The 21,070-nt window shown below is 66.5% G+C and overlaps 4 protein-coding genes across 4 annotated transcripts; 1 reads left to right on the top strand and 3 right to left on the bottom strand.

The window, feature by feature from the left end:
* Nucleotides 1-7,624: 7,624 nt before the first annotated feature.
* On the bottom strand, nucleotides 7,625-8,125 carry EMIHUDRAFT_310629 (hypothetical protein; the record flags this gene model as incomplete). Its single annotated transcript, XM_005772466.1, has 1 exon — nucleotides 7,625-8,125. One exon carries the CDS (start codon nucleotides 8,123-8,125, stop codon nucleotides 7,625-7,627), a length of 501 nt encoding a protein of 166 aa, XP_005772523.1.
* Nucleotides 8,126-10,183: 2,058 nt separating this feature from the next.
* Nucleotides 10,184-10,884, top strand: EMIHUDRAFT_65556 (hypothetical protein; the record flags this gene model as incomplete). The annotated part of the gene is made up of 2 exons (XM_005772465.1): nucleotides 10,184-10,355; nucleotides 10,460-10,884. 2 exons carry the CDS (start codon nucleotides 10,184-10,186, stop codon nucleotides 10,882-10,884), a joined length of 597 nt encoding a protein of 198 aa, XP_005772522.1.
* Nucleotides 10,885-13,857: 2,973 nt separating this feature from the next.
* Nucleotides 13,858-15,248, bottom strand: EMIHUDRAFT_208917 (hypothetical protein; the record flags this gene model as incomplete). Its single annotated transcript, XM_005772464.1, has 4 exons — nucleotides 13,858-14,072; nucleotides 14,328-14,444; nucleotides 14,731-14,848; nucleotides 14,961-15,248. The coding sequence occupies 4 exons, from the start codon at nucleotides 15,246-15,248 to the stop codon at nucleotides 13,858-13,860; spliced, it is 738 nt and encodes a 245-aa protein (XP_005772521.1).
* A 1,152-nt stretch (nucleotides 15,249-16,400) lies between these two features.
* On the bottom strand, nucleotides 16,401-18,837 carry EMIHUDRAFT_102092 (hypothetical protein; the record flags this gene model as incomplete). Its single annotated transcript, XM_005772463.1, has 5 exons — nucleotides 16,401-16,742; nucleotides 16,895-17,221; nucleotides 17,348-17,785; nucleotides 17,830-18,040; nucleotides 18,194-18,837. 5 exons carry the CDS (start codon nucleotides 18,835-18,837, stop codon nucleotides 16,401-16,403), a joined length of 1,962 nt encoding a protein of 653 aa, XP_005772520.1.
* Nucleotides 18,838-21,070: the final 2,233 nt, after the last annotated feature.

Here is a 21,070-nt window from a genome sequence, read left to right as displayed (position 1 = left end):
ATTATGAAGCACGAGGTGAAGAGCGTTGCTGCAAAGGCGAGGCAGAAGGTGACGTAGGCAAAGTGCTTCGAGAGCGACTCAATGCCACCGCGGAGCACCATCGCCACGTCGCGGCGGCTGCGCGTCAGGCAGTAGAGCAGCTCGAGCTGCACGAGCGCCAGCCGCAGGAGCAGCAGGACGACCATGACCCACTCCTGCTGCTCCCAGTCGATGCCGGCGGAGCAGCGGTAGATGAAGTAGTGGTCCTTGTTGATGTACGTGCGGATGAGGGTGGTGTGGACGAGGTAGATGACTGGCGCGGCCAGCCCGGGGATGTGGCCCATCCTGTGTGGCGGTGGGGGTGTGGGAGGGCCGCGCAAGGGAACGCGAGCTTGCGTGTGTGTTGAGAGAGACACCAGCTTAGGTAGAGCTCGTCCGGGTCGCCGTCCTGGTAGGCGTCACGCAGCCGCTGAACTGTGAAGAAGGCGGAGACGATGAGGATGACGCCGATGACCATCATCGGGTCATCAAAGGTGCCCATGACCAGCGAGGCCTCGAAGACGCAGATGAGGTGGAGCTCCGTACTCTCCAAGACGCTCACGCCAAGCAGACCCGCCTGCCGCAGCATCCAAGGGAGCAACGTGCCGAGGGTTCCGACGAAGAGCGACTCGACGAGTACAGGCACGGAGATGTCGTGGACCCAAAGCAGGGCCGTCCCCTCAAGGGTCGATGGCACTACTTGCGTCAAAATTGCACCTGTGACGGTGGGTACGAAGAGAAGGAGGATGGGCAGGCAGAGGAGCACGTTGAGAGTGCCGACGCACGCGAAGGTCCAAACGGAGCGACGGGAACGTGGGAGTATAATGAAGAACCAAGCACAGTCCACGAGGGTAAAGGCGACCGGGGCACCGTAGAAGAGCACTAGGCTGTTCTCCATCTCAGAGCCGAAGTAGAGGCCAATGCCAGAAAACGTCGCGCTGAAGGCAATCCATGCGATGGCCAGCGCCATGGGATAGCGCCATCCGCCTCCGCGACAGTGGACCAGCAGCCCCGAGTGCTTGAACTCCGACCACTCCGCCGCACCCGGCGAGAGCTCCCCGCTAGCGTCTGGCTGCTGGAACAGAAATTCGAGCCGGTCCCAGTTGGTGATCGCCCAGAGCGTGGCAAAATTGCCGCAATACACGCCGTAGTACACGCCATTCGCACCGACTCCGGCGGAGGCAGGTGCGAGCGGCAGCAGCAGGACGGGTAGTGAGATGGCGATGGCGAATGCTATCACAAGGATGCACATGCGAAGATAGCGGGCATACTCAAGGAGGAGCGTTGTGAGCGCGACTGACGACGCTGTGCTTGCGTAGCGAGTGCGTAGCTCAGCTTTGCTATTCAGTTTCTTCGTTGACGATTGCACTTTCATGCTCTCTAGATCGCGTGAAGCAGTTGCCTGCTCGCCATCGAACAGCGGCTTGGAGTCGTCGTTCGATTCGGGAATCGGATCGTAACGATGCGGTACCGGGCTGCATGGGTAGTAACCGGCCTCTGCGCGCTTCTGCTGGAGAAACGCCCTAGGCGGCGGTTTGGACTTAGGCCGCGCCACCATCACGCGGCTCTGCCGCCGACTTTGGCTCACCGAGCTCGCGTTGTTTCTCTTTTTTGCACGCTGGGCAGTAAATGTTTTTGGAGAGCGGTCCTGTCTTCCCGCTTGGACGTGCAGCTCATCGTTGGTCTACTGGGTTGGGGTTTTATGCTCATGGCGAGCGCCGTCCAGAGCCGCACCGACAGACAGTCGTTGCATCCCAGCACGGGAAACGATCAGTCTCGCTCGCGATCTTGAGCCCGCCCGCCACCCACCCACCCAACTCCACAGCCCCCCCGCCTACCCGCCCCGAGCCTCGCCTACACAGATAAAAAGAAATCAGGGGCCGCTGCACAAGAGATGGTGCTGTTCAAGGGCATGTGCATGCTTGGGGGCAGCCTGCCGGACCGCTGCTGCACGGGGCTAAGCACCAGAAGAGGAATGTAGTTGATGGATCGGGTAATCGTCCGTGCCTCCCCTCTTTGCGTCAGAGTGGGACCTACGCCGCGCCGGGTAAGGGGCGCGCCCGGTCCTCGACGGAGCCGCAGCAGGCTGTGCGACTCTCTCGCATGTGTCACATTGTAGCCCGGTCGAACACCCCGGGTCGCGATTTTGGGAAGTGAATATGGGGGCATTTTGACGATGAAATAAGAATCTAATGCCCGAGAGAAACACATAGACACCCACATGGTTGACCAACCCTTACTAGGTGAGGCTCAGTGTTCACATTCACACCCAACAGACCGGCTCCAGCACACACGTACGAGCGTGTCTCAGCGCACACAGCGGCATCCTCCGCGCCTAGGCCTCCATAGCGTCCTCGCCCTCGCCCTCCTCGCCCTCCTCGTCATCGTCCTCCTCCTCCGCCTCGAGCGCCGCCTCGTAGTCAGCGACAAAGTCGACCTCCCCGCACGGCACCTGGTCCTCCTCCTCCCACGTCGCGATCTCCGGGGGCCAGCCCTCCCACAGCACCTTGTAGAGCACCGTCCCCGCCGCGATCTCCTCCCCCTCCCGCCCCGGCACGTCCCCGCCGTCGGCAACCATCTTGCCAATCAGCCGTCCGTCGGGTCCCACCCCCAGTCGTTGAGGTAGACCCAGCCGCGCTTCCGCTTCGCCTTCTTCTTCTTGGCCCCGCCGCCGACGACCGTCTCGCGGCACCCCTTGCGGCGCAGCCCGTCCGACTCGCGCCCGTCGGTCCCCGCGTCACCCTCCGCGAGGTCATTGCAGCCGAGCCCGAACTTTTCGAAGATCAGCGACTGCAGCTGCGTCCGCATCTCCGGCCCCGTGCCTACCAGGACAGAGCGCCGGTGACAATCTCAACTACTACTACGGAGCAACCCAAGCGGCGGCGCCTGTCGTCTTGAAGCCGGTCTTCTTCTCAATCAGCTTGTAGAACTTGAGCTGCTCGGCCAGCCTCTCGTTGCCCATCTTCTTGAGCTCCGAGTACTTGCGCGCGAGCGAGATGCCCTACGAACGCACGCGGTGCGGTGAGCAGGTGCGAGAGGGCTGCGGCGCGGGGCGGGGCGGCACGCCTTGAGCCGCTCCAGCTCCTCCGCCTTCTTCTTTCTCCCGCCGCGCTTCTTCTCCAGCTTCGCCTCGCGTTCGGGCGCCTTCAAGGCGCCCTTGATCTCGCGCTCCTGCTGCATGGTGCGCGACCCCGACCCCTTGCGCCAGCGCCGCGCCGCCAGCCGCCAAATCTTCTCGCCCGCCGGCTTGTCGCGCAGCCATTCGACGGTCCCGTCGCGCTCGGCGAGCACCGCGCCCATCCGCGTGTCGTGCCGCGCGATGCCGCCGCGGTCGGCGCGCCGCTTCACGCGCGCAAACATCGTTTCCGCCGCCACGCTCGTGATGGAGACGCCGTCCATCGCCTTGCGCAGCTCCGGCGTAATCTTGGCGACCGTCAGGTGGCCGTCGCCGACGAACTCGGCGGCGTGGTTGCGCACGCCGCCCGCCATCGCCGCGAAGGCGCCCGCGAGCATGTCGCGCACGATCTGCAGCTGCTCCGCGTCCGCGGCGAGCGACGCGCGGATGCGCTGCATATCCAGCGCCGCCCGCGCGGCTCTGCGCTCGCCCGCCGGCGTCGGAGGCTTGAGCGGCGTCGTGCGCTGCCCGCACGCCTCGAGCCGCGCGCGCAAGCTCAGCGTGCCGTCGATGACGGCCTGCGGGTTGGCGGCCGCCTCCTCGAGCCACGCCAGCACGCACGGCCACAGCTGCGGGCACACGTCCAGGATGTGCGCCTGCGGGCCGGGCTCAATCGCGCGCAAGCAAGGCCAGAGCCACTCCTCCGAGATGATCGCCATCGAGCGGACGGCGGACATGCAGTAGACCGACTCGAACCCGGTGATGATCGCCTTGCGCAGCTTGCCGCCCGCCTCCGCCTGCAGGTCCGCCTCCTCGAGCAGGTAGCCGTAGAGCGACTCGAACTGCGAGAAGCGGTCGACCACGGCCGCGTCCAGAAAGAAGACGTAGTCCCGGCCGCCGCAAATGGCGAGCAAGTCCTCGACGTGGCCGATCAGGTCGCCGGCGAGCTGCTCCGTCGTCTTGAGCTTGTGCGCGAGCCACAGCGCGAAGTTCTCGCCGATGGCGTACCCCTTGGAGGAGAAGAGCGCCACGTACTTGGACACCTGGTAGATCAGCGAGCAGGCCGGCGACGAAAACCTACAACAACAAGGGCGCGCGAGCGACGTGGAGCGATTGGGTGGACTTCACGGGGTCGGCGAACCCGCCACATCTCGGGCGCAGGTTGTTCGACCGTCTCGGGCACATCTCGGGCATATCCTGGGCACAGCTCGGGCGCATCTCGGGCGCATCTCGGGCGCACGCACCAGCCGACGCTCGTGCGGAGGCACTTGACCTTGGCGGAGTCGGCGCTGGACTGCTCGTCGGTGATCTTCATGAGCGCCTTGAGCGGCGCGTCGATGGCCTTGCGCCCCAGCTCGCCGATGTTGGCGACCGCGTGGTGCGCGCACGTCGCGCCGTCCTTGACGTCACCGGCGCCGCCGCTCCCGTCGCCGCCGCAAGCCAGCCGCGCCTGCTTGCGCGCGGGCGCAGCGCGGTCGTTCTGCGAAGCGGAGAAGCGGAGGTCGCGGATCTTGGCGGCGAGTTTGGCGCTCAGCGCCGCCCGCCGCTGCGCGTGGAAGGCGGCCGCGTCGGGCGGCGCAGCGTCGTCGTCGCTCGCCGCGGCGCCGCCCGCCACGCCGCTGCCCGCCGCGTCACCGTCCGCCGCCTCGTTGCTCACAATCTCAACCGCGTCGTCGAGCAGCCCGAGCTCCGCCACCTCCTGGAACGCCTCCGCCGCCGCGCCCAGGGCCTCCCTGAGCTTCGAGTGAGCGCCTGCCGACGTCTTGTCCGAGATGGCGTCGATCGAGATTGCCATCGACTCGAGCTTGCCCGTCTGCTTGTTGCGGCGCGACGCAAGGTGCGCCATGATCTCCTGCTGCTGCGAGTTGGCGCCGTCGGCGATGTAGCAGTAGTCGGCGTCGGCGTCGCGCAGCAGCCACTCGCCGAGCTGGACCTTGTGCGCCTCGCCGGCGATCTGGGGGGGGGGGGGGACGCGCGCTCAGAAGGTCTCTCGGAAACTTCTCGGAAAGGGCCGTGAGATCGCACCGCCAGCGTCTCTTTCCAGTGCGTCACGCCGCCGACGCGGTAGCGCCGCTGGAGGACGGAGGTGCGCGTGCCGTCGTCCGCGCGCCGCCCCGGAACCTTGCGCGAGTGCGACGGCATCTTGATGCGGAAGAAGCGCGCAAAGATGAAGAAGAGCTTGGACACCTGCCCGGCGGAGACATGGCACGACGTCATCGCCTCCACCCCCGCCATGTCGTGCTCGAGCGAGTAGGCGCCGCCGTGAAAGAAGTAGTCGAGGTCGGGCTCGGCGATCGCCTGGTACTTACGCCGCAGGACCGTCTGGATCTTCAGCAGCGCCTTCGTCTCAGCGAGCTCGCGCTCGAGCGAGTCGACGTAGTCCCACGCGCTCCCAGAGCTCTCCGCCCGCACCGCGCTCTTCTTGAAGGCCTCCTCGTACCGGCGCGCCTTCTCGCCCGCCTGCTCGGCGCGGCGGCGGTCGAGATTGGCCTCGCAGACCTTGCGCTGGTTGGCCTTCTTCCGCTCGCCGAGCTTGGTCACCGTCGCCTGCAGCGTCTTGACCTTGTCGAGCAGCCCGCCGACGCGGGAACCGCGCAAGACCTCGAGCTGGTCCTCGAGCGCCGCGATCGCGCCCTGCAGCGCGGCGGCGGCCTCGCACGCCTCGTCGGCGCGGGCCTCCGCCTCGCTCGCGCGCCGCCTCTCCTCGTCTACCATCGAGTCGGCGTACGCCTTGATCTCCTTCCGGTGCCGCCCGAGCCGCAGCTCGTGATCGATCTCCGCAGCCCGCGCCGCCGCCGCCGCCTCCCTGCGCACCTTTGCGACCTCGCGCGTGCGCGCGGCCTCCTTCTCGGCGCGGAGCTCGTCCGCCGCGTTCTCGGCCCGCTCGCGCTCGGCCGCGACTGCCTGCTGCACGGCCGCCGCAGCGGCCGCCGCCGCGCGGCGGTCGCGGTGGCCGAGGTCCGTGACGGCGCGCGAGAGGAGGCTGCGTTGGTACTCGATCTCGCGCTGCTGCCGCGCCGCGAGCCGCCGCAGCTTGACGACCTCCGACGGCGGCGGCGGGCGCCTCCCGCGCACCGCCGCGGCGATGAGCCCGAGCGCATCCATGTCGAGCAGCCGCACGGCGCTCGAGGCGCCGAGCCGCTCGTGCGTCCCCATCGCGAACGCGAGGAGCTTGAGGTCGGCGGGGATCTCTGCTGCTGCGGCGGCGGCGCCGCCGCCGCCGCCGCCGCCCGCGTCGGCCGCGGTCGAGGTGATCTTGGGGAAGACGAAGCGCGTCGCCGACTCGATCTCGAGCGCGCGCATCGCCCGCTCGGCCTCGGCCTGGGTGTTGCCGCCGCGCTGGCGCGCCATGCGGAGGCGCGAGCGCACCAACTCGCGGCGCTTGTTGTAGTCCTTGACGTGGCGCTCGCATGCCTGCCAGAGCGACCTCACCGCGGGGCTGGCGCACATGGGCAAGGACACCGGCCCGCTCGCGCTCGCCGCCGCGCAGGTGGCCACCCAGCGGGCAAAGATCAAGGCCTTGTTGTGAGAGAGCCCGTCCGTCGCCTTCGCCATCTTAGTGGCCAAATTGAGGAGGTAGGCGACGTGCGAGAGGGTGAGGCCGCCCACGGGGCAAGCCACGGCCAGCGCCACGGCGCTCGGCTCCTCCTGGGTCGCCACTGAGGCCAAGGCAGCAGCCACAGCCTGGGAGGAAAAGTGCGCCGCCGACGCGCACTTCTCGTGCGGGTCATTCTCGGAGTTGTCGGGGGCGTGCGAAGCTACCGCCTGCGAACGGCCGGTTGGCAGACGTCATGGCCGGCATGTGCGACCCTTAAGAACCCGCGTCCGACCAGAAGGTCGGCTGTGAGGCGAGGCTGAAGTCCACAGCTGAAGCAAGTGGATTTCAGTTGCTGACAGTTGTGGGCGATCCCGCGCGAACTGACGGCAGGTAAGCCGGCAGGTGGGGGGCGGGGGTGTGCCGGGTGGATCCCCAAGCGGGCGAGCCGGGCCCGTGCATAGTTCGCGCTCGGGGGGCGCGCGAGCATGGGAAAGACGCACCTCCATCGTCCTTGCTTACCGGCGCTTTTCGGCCGTTGGCCCCATCGTTGATGACGAATTTGCGCGGGACTGAAATCCCAAATCCTCTCAGCTCGAAGGGGGAATTTATTTGTTTGGGGGGTGTTCGACCGGGCTACATGTGTGACGAGGCGGTGTGACGGCACGTGTGCGACTCTCTCGTGCATGTGCATGTGCATGTGCATGTGCATGTGCATGTGCATGTGCATGTGCGTGTGACGAGCAGTAACACAGTAACAATAAGAGTATAAACAAAAGAACTCTCTCTCACAGCACACAGCTCACAGGCTGTAACAATAAGAGGTAGAGCGCTGATTCGACGACTACACCGTACACCGAGGGCGGGGAGGTGGCAGGTGGGGGGCACATCGAGCGGCCCACGGAAATGTTCACACAGGTCGACAGAGAGGACGTTAAAACGTTCAGTCGAAACGTTCAGACCTTGCGCTTGAGCCGCCACACATGTCCCTTTCCGGTGACGAAGACGTCGCCGCCGTCGCCGAACCTGACGTTGGAGATGTTGGTGCCCAGCTTGACCGAGGCGAGCACCTTGGGCGCAACGGGGTCGATGACGGCGATGCCGCCCGGCACCGAGCTCCAGATCCGGCCGAGCTCGTCCACCTTGAAGCCGTCGGACAGCCCCGGCCCGAGCTGCACGCCGGCGCCGAGCTCCTTCTCGCCCAGCACCGCGCTGCGCTCGAGCGGCAGCGCCTCGCGCAGCGGGAAGGCGTGCCACGACGGCGTGTCCTTGACCGAGTTGGCCACCCACAGCGCGCCCCCGTCGGCCGAGAACGCAAGGCCGTTGGGGCGCTCGAGCAGGCTCGTCACGAGCTCGACCGCGCCGCCGGCTCGGCAGCGGTAGACGCCGGTGCAGCCGGCGCCGCGCTCCTGCACAGCCTGGTCCAGGTACGGCTGGTCGGGGTGCCCGAGGTGCATGAACTGCTTGAGCAGGAAGCCGTACACTGAGTCCGTGAAGTAGACATCGCCGCTCGGCGCAACCACCACGTCGTTGGGCGCGTTGAACGGCTTGCCGTTGGGCGCCGTGTGTGCCAGCACCTCGAAGGCCGCCTCGCAGATCTTCCCACCGTTGAGCTTCTTGAGCTCGGCGAGCTTCATGCGGATGACACGGCGCGTCGGGTGCTGGCAGATGGTCAGCTCGTCGCCCACGAGCGCCATGCCGTTGGCACCGGGCTCGAAGAGCTGCTCAAAGTCGGGCACGTTGCTCCCGTCGTAGCCGCCGGCCTCGGTCGCCACGATGGTGGTGCCCTCCGCCTCGGTCCAGCGGTAGATCCGTGCGTCCACCGTGTCGACGAAGTAGAGCGCCTTCTCGCTGGCCTCCCACACTGGGCCCTCGCTCCAGCGGATGCCGGACACGAGCAGCTCGACCTCGGCGGAGGCGAGCACGCCCGCGTGGTCAGCGACCTCTGCGGTCGCGGCGTGCGGCTTGGTTGCGATTGGCGGGTCGAGGTCAATCTCGTACCCCTTGGAGTTACCGCACCCCATCACCACCAGGTCTCGGGCGGGCAGCAAGCTTGAGAGCAAATGTCGAGCAGGGCATGGTTGCTACTTCGCACCTATCTCTCAGGCGCCATCACAGCGGTGAACTGTGAACATGAACTCGTCGAGCGTTTGCTGTTTTGGCGACTGAGGGGAAGCCGAGGTTGAGGGGGACGTGCGATTGTGGTGGCGGCTTGCCGTCCTCTTCGGGCTGCCTGTTTTCTTTGAGCGCACTGGAGCACTGGATAGAGAAGAATTTAAACAAAAGAACTCTCTCTCACAGCAGACAGGCTCGACACAGGTGCGAACTGGCGCGTGCTAGTACTATCACAGGCACACCACCGGAGCCGCCTAAGCGACTCCGTTAAGAACGGCAATGCACTTAGCACCGTGCACAATTTGCAAACAACAAAACGGACGCCCCTCCTCAAGACCTCCTCGCCGGGCGTTGGCAACGCCTCGAGTGGCGGCACGCCCGCCTCCGTTGGCCACTCCTACGCCTTCGGCAACACCGAGGAGAAGGCCCGCCGCCTGAACATGGGCTGCAAGGCGCGCGGGCAGCCCAGCCAACCCTTCTCCCACAAGACCGGCCACGGCTACGTCAAGGCGCATCGCGGTTTCTACCACGACGCGATCTTTGTCAAGCGCAACAACTTCAACCTGCTGCTCCACGAGACGTTCGGCGGCGGCTTCTCGCCCACCGCCGTTCTCAAGCTGCGCCGCCTCGCGCGCAAAGTCGCGCGCGGCAGCGTTGACCGCACGGCCTACTCGCCCAAGTACTCGCTCTCTTTTATGTCCCACCATGCAGAGCGCATCTCTCTCTCTGTTGTGCGAGGCGTGAACCGCGCCATTCGCTCTCACCTGGCAACCCTGTCTGCACGTCTCGCGCGCGCGTGAACAGGGCTCCAGGCCCCAAATTACGTGTGAGTGTTAGAGTTGTTTGGTATTGCTAAAAATCTCTCTCTCTCAATTTGCCGCTGTCCCCGCACGCTAGCTCGTTCACCGTCTGCCACGCCACGGCGGTGTGGAGAACGACAGACAAGCGCTGCATCTGCAGCCCGTGCCAGTTCTTGGTGGTCCATGTGACCTCATCGAGGTGCTGAGCGTGCGAAAGTTTGTTACTCAGCTGGTCCGCCGCCTGCCGAAGAATTCTGCGGACGCCGTCCCCGAAGCCGCCGAACGTCTCGATGAGCGGGCAGGGACGACGTATGGAGCGTGTCCGGGGTCCGTGGCGCCTGTCGGCGGAGCCGCCGCCTCATCCGCCCGCCGCTGCCACCGCTGCCGCTGAAACCGCTGCCACCGCAGCCTGGGGTGCTGTGGCGACACTCTTCTCAAAGTAACGGTCATAAGACGACCTTTTTCTCCTTCTTCCGACAGTCTCGAAAAAAAACAAACACAAAACTTCGGTGCCTGGTGGGTACCTACAACTGTAAAGGCTGAGGGCGACTCGCTCGCAGCCAAACTGCAACTCGATCTGCATTCGGTCACACCGGCGCCATGCTCTTCCTCTCCACAATCCTCATCTCTTCGTACACCGCCCCGCCTCCCAAGGCCTCGGACCACCCCGGCTTTGCCCGCTGGATGGCAACCTCCCTCACCTGGGGAGTTCTCTCAACGACGTCGACTCGGTCGGAAGGTTCAACCAAAGGCGACGCCTTCGGCAACCCATGTGCATCTCCGCGAGCTGTAGCCACACAGTAGCAAGTGTGTATCCTGTCTACCCAGCTCTCCGCCCAGCAACACACATGTGTCCATCCTCCTGCGGCCGCGCAGACTCCTTTGCGGATGTCGACGGCGTCCCCTACTTTTACGCGAGCGGCATGGACGCCTCGATGGTCGACCTCTTCGGCTCCGACGCGTCGAATTCCCGCGGCACCCTCTCCCTGACCGAGGCATCCTCGCTCGAGGAGGTCGCGGCGTGCAAGATTGGCCACCTGCTTGGTGACCCGGAGAACCCGCCCTGCGCCCGGCTCGTGCTGAGCGGCAGCCTCGCAAAGGTTGCTGCGGGCAGCGACGAGGAGACGGCCGCCAAGAAGGCGCTCTTCGCCAAGCACCCGTCCTTCAAGATGTACCCGCCGGGCCACGCCTTCTACGTCGTGAAGATGGAGGTGGACGGTGTTTGGCTGATCGACGCCTACGGCGGCGCGGCGACGCCCTCCGCGAAGGAGTACCTCGACTACAAGCCCTCGCTGGTGTGAGCAGAGGAGAGGTCTCGCTGACAGCGACAGCACGCTTCGGGGCGAGAGCAGCGCCTCTCGCCACCTGATCGGATCTGTCGATTACACATGGCCCCCGGGGCGATGGTGGCATGGCCGTGCTGCGTACGTCACTGACAGATCGTCACTCGTCAGTATGGATCGACATACAGTGTGCATGTTCTGTGCTCTCTAGTAGACTCTTCCTGTGTGCATATGATTCCGGGTTCCGATTCGTTTCCGATTCGTTTTTCCAGTTCCCCCTCCCTGACGAAATCTTTTGTGTTGTTTGTTGCGAAATCTTTGCCCTATCCTTTCTAGAGTACGTACACATAGGAGAGCCACCACACAAAGTCCACACGTGACCACTTTCTTCATCGGTGTTTGTACCGAGATTGACGTGGGGGAGAGAGACTAGCAGTCTACCCGCCCTCCTCCTCTGCCGCCCCGTGCTCCCGTACCCTGAGCCACTCCCGCGAGCGCAAGTCCTCCTGCCTCACGCGGCGTCGGGTCGAGACGCCGCCGCCTCCGCTGCGCGACGCCGAGGGCGGGGCGGCGTGGGGTCAGCGACCCCTCAGCAAGCGTCAGCCGGGCGCGGTGCCAGATGCGCGCGTCATGTCCTCCTCTCAGCGGCTCTCTATGAGCGCTGGGCCGCGTCCGCCGCCTTCCTTGTAGCGGCCGCCTTGGCCCTCGCAGCGGCCGCGCGCCTCGCCTTTGCAGCGGCCATCGCCGCCTCCGCTGCCGCCGTGGCCGCCTCAGCTGCCGCAAGTGCCGCGGCCGCGGCTTCCTCCTCGGCCGCGGCTTCCTCCTCCTCCGCCTCTGCCTCCTCCTCCTCCTCCTCAGCCTCCTCGGCCAACCGCTCCGCCTCGACCATCTCAGCTAAAGCCGCTGCCTGGCTCTCCGCCGTGATGCCGAGCCGGATCCTCTCCTCGTGACAACTTTCGAGGAGCCTGATCAATCTCTCCTCCTCGGCCTTCTTTGCGGCCTCGGCTGCGGCTGCCTCCGACAGCACCTCGGCACCCTCTGATGGCGCCTCCGCACCCTCCACCGCCGCCTCGGGCTCCTGCGACGGCCCAGCGCCGCCGCTCCCGCCGCCCTTCTTCTTCTTCTTGCCCTTCTTGCCCTTGCCGCGCTTCTTCGCCTCGACCTCCGCCAGCAGCTCCTCGGCGTGCCGCGCCGCCTCCGCCTCCGCCGCCTCCCACTCCGCCGCCCTCTCCGCCGCCCCCGCAGCCCACGCCGCCTCCTTCTCGGCCGCCGCCTCGGCCGCCGCCTCGGCCGCCGCCTCGGCCGCCGCATGCTCCCCAAAGGCGCGCACGCACTCGGTGTGGCCCTTCTCCTTGGCAAGCTGCAGCGCTGTGAGTCCAGCCGCCGTGCGCAGTTCCGTGTCGGCGCCCGCCCGAAGCAGGCAGAGCAGGACGGCAAGGTGTCCCTTGACAGCGGCGAACATCAGCGCGGTGCCGCCGGCATCGTCCTGCAGGTTGATCTCTGCGCCATGCTGCAGCAGCAGCTCGACCACCCGCTCGTGGCCGTTGACGGCGGCATACGTCAGCGCAGTGAGGCCGGCATTGTCCTGCTGGTTGATCTTCGCCCCGTGATGCAGCAGCAGCTCGGCCACCCGCTCGTGGCCGCTGAGGGCGGCGAGCATCAGCGCGGTGAGGCCGTCGCTGTTCTGAAGGTTGATCGAAGCGCCACGCTGCAGCAACGCCACGGCCAGCCGCTCGTAGCCGTAGATGGCGGCGACCATCAGCAGCGTGATGTCGCTCACACCCTTATGAGTGAAAGCCGCGTCCGCCCACCCGCCGCCGTCGAGCCACACCAGCACCGCCGCCTCCTCGCCTTGCACAGCCGCCTCGACGACCTCCTCGGGGACGGTGTCCTCGCCCGTTCCGCTCTCCACGCCGCCAGAAGAGGACGCGGCAGTTGGTGCCGCCGCCGCTCCCTTGCCCGAGGCGGCACCGCCGTCCGCCCCTGCGCCGCCCGCCTCGCCGATCTCCTCGGGAAGCGGCCCGCTGCTGCCGCCCTCGCCGCCCGCCTCGACCGCCGCCGCGTCGCGCCTCTCCGCTGCCACCTCGCCGAGAAACGTCTTGACGGCGGCGACGCACTCGGTGTGGCCCTTCTCTTTGGCGATCTGCAGCGCTGTCTTGCCGTCCGCAGTGCGCAGCGCCATGTCTGCGCCCGCCCGCAGCAACTGGAGCACGACGGCAGGGTGGCCGTAGTCGGCGGCGCCCGTGAGCGCAGTGTGGCCGTCGCCGTCCTGCAGGTCGATCTCTGCCCCGTGCCGAAGAAGGAAATCGACCACGCGCTCGTGGCCTTGGTCGGCAGCGAACATCAGCGCAGTGCAATCGCGGCTGCTCTGAAGGTTGATCTCCGCGCCGTGCTGCAGCAGCGTCTCGACCACCTGCACGTGGCCTTGGTGGGCGGCGGACATCAGCGCCGTAGCGCCGATGCTGTTTTGTGCGTCCACCTTCGCGCCCCGCTTCAGCAGAACCTCGACCAATTTCTTGTGGCCTTTGCTGGCGGCGATCTTCAGGAGCGTCCAGCCACTCACACCGCGATGCACGCACGTCGCGTCAACCAGCCCGTCCCCGGCGAGCCACGTCTGCACCACGCCCAACTTGCCGTCCTCCGCCGCGGCTTGGAGCTTTTTCGGCAGCGCGAGCGACGCACCCTGTGGCGCCGTTGAAGCGCGTCCGCGCCGGGAGGCGGCTGAGCCAGCCTTCCTTCGGCCGGGCATGGGAGCGCTCGTCGTAAAGAGAGACTTGGCTGGTGGCGCGTGGAATACATGTAAAGAATTTTACCCCCAAACCTCGCACGACACTGGGCACGATCGTATTTAGAGAGAATAAAGAAATTTCCGGCGTCAATTTTTTTATACGACCCCCTCCAAGACGACGCGTGTGTAAGGGAACTGCACTCCAAGTGCTCGAAGGGCGCTCCCACCCGATGTACTGAGAATTTTGACGTGGGAGAGAGAGACTACCCGCCCTCCTCCTCCGCCGCCGCCCCGTGCTCCCTGAGCCACTCCCGCGAGCGCAAGTCCGCCTGCCTCACTGGCTCGGGGATGCGGTGCCTCGAGCAGCGGCGGACCACGTCGAGGGCCGACGGGAGGGAGAGGCCGTGCCCGACCGACACGACGACGGGGCGAATGCCGCCCGCGGCGCTTGCCGGCTCGGACGTGCGCAGCAGCGCGCCTGCAAAAGAAGGGCGGTGACAGTCAAGAAATGGAGAAATGCTGTGGGAGCGGCCGCGGGTGGCCGAGCAACGCGCGCCCCAGGTGGCGCCGCTCGCGCCGACGAGGTTCGCGTGCACGCCGCGCCTGCGGAGTCGTGGCATGCGAAGTCGTCGCCTCCACGTCTCCCGCAGCTGTTTTCTTCCGGTGGCCCGGTGGCGGTGGCGGTGGCCGGGTCCCGGCGCCACTCCGGTCCGGTGGCCGGCGCCGAGTCTACCAGAGGGCGCGCGCCGGTCGAGCTGCGCCGTGAGAGCGGCCACCGTCCCCTTGGTGAGGCCGTCGACGCGGTGCAGCGACTTGCCCACTCCGATGGTCGGCACGCCGCTGAGGACGCCTAGAGAGGACGGCACCGAGGCGGCTCCGAGACGGGTCCAATCCAGTCCTGCCGGGAGAGGCCCGTGGACATCTGAGCTTGTGCCAGGGAAAGGGTTGGTTCCAATCATGGCACGCCGCTGTCGCTCGGACAGGCAGATGCTCCTCCCGACCTCGACGACCTCGGCTCCGTCTCCGGAGCTGACCTCGGCTCAATCTCGGCTCGCTCCCGACTCGACCTCGGTTCGATCTCGGCTAGAGGTCGCCGAGGTGGCAAGCGAGGCCAAAGCGGTTCGGGTGCAGGACACCGTTGCCGTCGACGAGGATGGCGTCGGGGTAGAGGTGCGGCGCCGCCTCACGCAACTCTGCGAGCAGCTCGAGCAGGAAGCGGACCTCGCGGAAGGCCAGGTAGCCGGGGATGTACGGCTGCGCGGGCCGTACAGGGAGAGTGGGTGGGATGCGGGGTGGCAGACAGCATTAGGGTCTGCGGCAGCGGTGGCGGAAACCGTGCATCAGGCTACGCGGGCCATGGCCGCACCGCTGTGAGCACGACGCGGCGGCACGACGTGTGGATGACCTCAAGCGTGGCGGCGTCGAGGACGACCAGCGCCGCGCAAGCGTCGGTCTCGCTGCCCTTGACGAACGACACGTCAACACCACCGATGCGGCGCAAGCGCTCTGGGTCGACCACGTCCGTCTCCGTAAGAAAGCTTCGGAGCCAGCGTTGCCGCAGCCACCACCAGCAGCGGAGCAGCCTACCGTCGCGGAGCAGGAGCGCGGAGCCGGCGAGGAGTGCGGGTAGCAGAGAGCGACGAAGGAGCCTCATAGAAGGTGGTGGGGAATGCCGGCCCGCAAATAACGCACGGGCCCTCAGCTGAGCTGGGAAGAGGACCGCCGCAAGCGGCGTGGCGTGGAGCGGTTGTGCATCCCTCCGGGGGCCCCTCTGCGCCGGGGAGGCGTTGTTGGAGGCTAGGACGCAAGCGTCCGTCGCCCTTTTCAAACTCGGGGCCCACTCCGCTACGCTCCGACCCGAATTTGGAGGGCCTAAAAGTTTAAGGTGTTGCTGCGCAAAAGGGGTCGGACACCGGGCGCAGCTCATGCTAAGAGCTAGAAGAGGAGATAGAGAGAACAACCACCCTGTCCCGTTATTGCGTACACCAACAAACACCACAAAATCTCTCCTGTCCTCACTCAGGGGGGTCACAACTACCAAGTCCCTCGACTATGCCACAGGGCGCAGCTGCCACAGGGCGCAGCTGGAGACGCTCCCCCTCAATCGGCATCCACCCCCACCCGCTCCAGCCCCACTTCTGCTGCCGAGAGAGCTGAATCGAAGCAAGCGAGCCATTGCATCTTGGCGTGCTCCTGGAGCGCGGCTTTCTGCGGCCACGAGCACGGCGGAGTCGGCGCCGTAGCGCGCATCGTTCCCGCTCATCGCCCATTCCTCCCGTGACGTGTGTCGGCCGCGATTCGATGTCGCCACCTTCATCGCCAACGAGGACTCCCTCGACTGCAGGGGGGCTCCGGCGCGGGGAGGGACTCCGCCTGCTGCGCTAGCCGACTGCGCCCTCCTCCATGGGATCGATCCGATTCCGCAGCGGCGGTGCTGCGCGGGAGGCGGCCGCGGGCACGCTGGGCTCGATCAGCGGCTTTCCCCTCAGGTAGCGCGAAAGCACGGATTTGGCGGCCGTTCTTGGCTTCAATTTTACGAATGTCTTGGCACCAGCTGAAGGCTTGCATCCCACATCACGCAGTTCGTGCACGGTATTCGGATTTTGCTATTTGCTCGTGTGGGGGTATATTGCAGATTTGTCAATGGTACCGCGTCTGCGACGCGGGCGCCTTGCGGGCAGAGCCCTTAGCCACCCTTTTATCTTGCGCGGTCAAAAAGAATTTGCAGCGATATCGCTGCAAACGAATGAAAAAATTAACCAGGGGTTGTCTGCTCTATTTATTTATTTATTAATGAAAAATTCTTTCACTCGGCACTGCGCGCCGCGGTCACGCGCGGGAGCCAGACACGGCCGCTGAAGGCGACCGCGCGGATGAGCTGGAAGAGACCAAAGGTCCGCCAGATGGCCGCCGCGGACGAGGCTCGCGTGAGCATGAATGGGAGCAACGCGACGGAGGAGAGGTACACCACCGACAGCGCGCCGAGGCTGCGCCGCGCGAGCAGCGTCCCCTCCGACGCGGTGACGGCGCCGGTGAGCAGGGCGGCGATCGCGAGCGGGGCCGCCAGCGGGCGCATGCCTAGCGAGGAGGGGCACCGTGCGATCTGAGCGAGGGGGTGTGGCATCGTGCAGCGTGCCCAGAGCATCGCCTGGGCACACTAGTAGTAGTCGCTTGCTCCCAGTGTGCCCAGAGCATCGCGTGCATGCCAGGGCTGCCAAAGGCAGTGCATCCGGAGACAGCCGAGTGCGCGCCGTCTCGCGTGCTAGTTGGAGCACGGGGGTGCTAGTTGGGGGTCTCTACCCAGAACTCTAGGCGGCGCATGCCGAGGGCGACGGCCGCGTCGTTGGTCAGGAGGCCGGTGCCGAAGAGCGGCAACGCGCCGCCCGCCAGCGCGGCGCCGACGGCGACGGCCATGGACAGCCGCAGCAGACGCGCCGCGACGGACGCCTCCGCGTCTCGCCACGCAGCAACCTTTGCGCCGTCGGGCGGGCGCGCGTATGGCGGGAGGAAGGCCTGCGCGATAGCGGCGAGAATACTCCGCGAGATTCCGCGAGATTCCGCGAGGTTGTCCGAGATGGTCCGAGATTTCTCGAGGGGTTTCCCGAGGGTTCCCGAGGTTGCCCAAGGCTGGGAGGGAGGGAGGGAGGGAGGGAGGGAGGGAGGGAGGGAGGGAGGGAGGGGAGGGAGGGGAGGGAGGGGAGGGAGGGGAGGGAGGGGGAGGTCGGGGATAGCCTGCGCGGTCTGCGAGACGACCTCGAGCAGCGGCGACAGGAAGAAGAAGGTGGTGAGGGCGAGCTGGTGGCAGGCGAGCGGCAGCTCGCCCAACCGCGCGGCCGAGTAGGTCATGAAGCCGAAGCAAGTGATCTTCCCCAGGATGAGGGTGAGGACCGGCGCGGCAAAGAGCAGGAACGTGCGAGACGAGACGCCGCCGCCGCCGCCGCCGCCGCCGCCGCCACCGCCGCCGCGGGCTGCCGTCGCCGGCCGCCGGCGCGGCACGAGCCCGAAGCCTCCGTCCGGCACCAGCTTCTTGCGCGCGACGAGCAGCAGCGAGAGAGTGCCCGCGCACTGCGCGACGGACGTGGCCCACGCGGCGCCCGGCACGCCCTGGCGGAGGAGGACGACGCCGACCAAGTCGAGCCCGACGTTGCAGACAGCAGCCACCGCCGAGCCGAGCAGCGGCGTGAGCGAGTCCTATTCTTCGCACCACTGTCTTCTTCTTCTTCTTCTTCTTCCACCGCCGAGCCGAGCAGCGGCGTGAGCGACTCCTTCGCCCCGAGCAGCGCCGCAGACAGGACGCCGCTCAGCAGCGCTGCCGGCAGGGAGAGGGCGCGAATCCGCACGTACGCCACGGCGGGGGCGAGGATCGCGGCGTTGGACGCGGTCTCGGCGCCCACGTACAGAGAGAGCAGCGGCGGAGCGAACGCGACCAGCACGAGCATCGCGAGCCTACGTGACATGTCTCGGACATGTCTAAGAAAGGTCCTGGGCATGTCCAGGCAGCACGAGCACTCGCGAGCCCTCCCGATCTCCCTACATCTCCCTACATCTCATCACATCTCCCCACATCTGAGCCCACCCGAGTCGAGTGAGCCTCAGCACCAGCCCCTTGCGCGCTGCTCCACCCACACGACGGCGAGTCGCGTGACTCTTCCCAGCGTGCAGCGGAGAGGAGTGAGTGCGCGCTCGGGGTGCGGAGTGTTGCGGCGCATCGCGGGAACCACCCGCGCTTTGAGCCGTCGTACCTCAGCCGCATCTATTTTCGCGCGCAGGCCGCAAGCCAAGCTCAGCCTCGCGGCGATGCGGACCACACTCTCCGAGTCCGGCGACGGGCGACCTGCGGCGGCGCCTTCGGCGGCGGCGGCGGCGGCGGCGCGCTGGGACGAGTACAGGTTGGTGGTGGCCACGTTGAGGAAGGCGAAAAGGTAGGCGGTGCCGTCGCAAAAGGTGGTTGCGGGCCCGAGTGCGGCGAGAGACGACGCGCCCTTCCCCGGGAGCGCCGAGAGTCCGACCGCGGAAGTGTCGATGAGCGAGAGGACCGGGCTGCTGAGCCACAGGCCTAGGCACGGCAGCGCAAACTCGCGGATCGCTCGGGCCGAGGGCGCCTCTGGAGGCTGCAAGGCGTCGGCGGCAAGGCGCGTGCGGCTGCGCGGGTAGGCAGCGTTCCGCCGTAAGACAGGGCCGCCGGAGCTTGGTGGAGGACGGCGGCCGGCGGCAGAGCTCGTGAGCAGGGCAAGCAGGAGCATGGAGAGGTAGACGACCTCGAGAGCAGCGACTGTGAAACTGGGGGCTTTGGCAATGGCAAACCTAGGCACTCAGGTGGCACTTACTGCCATTACATTGCCAGCACCGGTGCTAGGCATGCCTATCAGCACCGGCGCGCCGAAAGATTTTTCGAAAAAGAATACAACGGAAGGCCTTCGCACATGTCCCTGATCGTCCTTACAAGATCCTGCTCGTGCAGGTGGGGATCCTGTCCTTCTCCCACCCCTCGTTTGGTCACCATTCTCAACCCATTTTGCCTCCTGGAGCCAGTCGAACCCCGGTCCCAACGAGCGAACTGGTAGCCACTCGACGACTTGATGGGTAGGGTGCCCGTCGAGTCCAAAGATCGGGTCACTGGCGGGCGGAATGCCGTCTAGCCCCGACGCAACTGCGCTGCTCGACGCGGGAGCGGAGGCGGCGCTCAAAGAACCTGTGGGCGCGGCGTACCCAGCCCCGGAGGCGCTGCCCACGTCGCCATTTTGTCTGCTCGCCGCTGGCGGCGGCGCCCCCGTGCTGCTAAAACGGTCTCCAGAGGAGCGAGGCGAGTTGCATTCGCCACTGCCGTCGTTCCTGGGTTAAGCATCTCCCTTAGCAACGCCTGTCCGACTGTCAGGCGTGGTGCGGCCGCGGCGAGAGAGCCTTGCGCTCCACTCACTTGGATTCTGGACGAATCTGCGGCAAGCGCTGCTGCTGCTGCTGCTCGGGTTTGCTAATGCGGCCGTGGTGTACGGCTCGCCGCCCCCGCCGCCATTTCTGTATAATGGAGCTGGCTCGTGCACCATCTACGCTTCCGGCGATTGCGCGGCGAACGTGATTTCGGTGAATGAGAAGCTCTTCTCCGCTGACGAGCAGGCCGGCGGTACACGAATCGAATGCCAACCTGGCTATGGGAGAACCGTGCTTTACTCCTTACAATGTGAGAGTCTCGGGCAAGTTGCGAGCAGGCTCAGCCAGGAAACGGGTCTCTCGTTTGGCTGCCGCGGGGGATGTGGTGCTGGATGCACCCTCGGCCTGAACTACTATCTTTTCCTGAATGGCTGTGCAGGCAACATAGACGCCTTCAATGCGTGGTTTACTGCCCCGCCCTCGCCGTCGCCGCCCCCTCCTGTATCGCCCCCTCCTGCCCTCCCGCCGCCCTCTCCACCCACGTGCAGCGACCTAGTCGGCCGGCAAGAAGTGGGCAAATGCAAGAATGCGGACTCGGACGCCTGCGATGACTTCTTCGAGGTGAAGAGTGCGAACAAATACAAGTACAAGCTCTGCGCTGCAGACGCCACTGACGCAAACGCGTGCGCCAGTAGCACGACGTTGACGTGCCCACCACCGGCCCCTCCGGCGCCGTTGACATGCAGCGACGTTGCAGGCCGGAGCGTGATCAGCAAGTGTAAGAAGGCAAACCCGGACGCGTGCAGCAGTTTCTTTGAGGTGAAGAGCGACTTCAAGATCAGGCTCTGCTACGCCAAGGAGGGTAAGAGCAAGTGCGCGAGCGAGGCGATGACCTGCCCGCCGACGAGCGCGCCCACCGCCGCACCCACCCAGACGCCTTCGATGCCCGAGGGGGCGGTCCTCTGCCCTCCCGCGTCGCCGCCCGCCGTTGACCTCGAGGCACTGGTTTCGAGCCTCCAGGACGAAATTGCGGCCCTCCAGGACGAAGTTGCGGTCCTCAACAGCAGACTGGCCAGAATTTCGCCAACGCCGCCGCCGCCGTCGCCGCCGCCGCCGCTGCATGCACTTTGCGCAATGGACGCCGCGGCATTGAGCAGCGCCGACTGGGAGTCCGAGTGCCCGCTCCTGCTCGCCGAGGGCCTCACGTGCGAGACCACATACATGGAGTTGTGCGCACAAGACCATCCCGTCGGCGCCGAGTACAACTACTTCACCATCGGCGACTCGCTGTGCTCAGCGTGCGTGTCGCCGTCGCCGCCGCCACCAGCCCCGCCGCCACACACTCCTCCGCCGCCCTCGCCGCCGCCGCCCTCCGCCTCGCCCTCGCCGCCGCCGCCGGCCCCGCCGCCACCTGCCCCTCCGCCGCCCACTCCGCCCCCGCCGTCGCTGTCGCCCTCGCCGCCGCCCACTCCGCCGCCGCCGTCGCTGTCGCCCTCGCCGCCGCCGCCGTCGGCCTCTCCGCCGCCTCTTCTACCCGACATGATAAGCTGCGATTTCGAGGTCGACACTTGCGCCTGGACCGACACCGCGCCGGACGGGTTCTCTTGG

This window comes from Emiliania huxleyi, assembly GCF_000372725.1.
Source record: "Emiliania huxleyi CCMP1516 unplaced genomic scaffold EMIHUscaffold_36, whole genome shotgun sequence".
Classification (NCBI taxonomy): Eukaryota; Haptophyta; order Isochrysidales; family Noelaerhabdaceae; genus Emiliania; species Emiliania huxleyi.
This window is presented reverse-complemented; position numbering and strand designations above follow the sequence as displayed.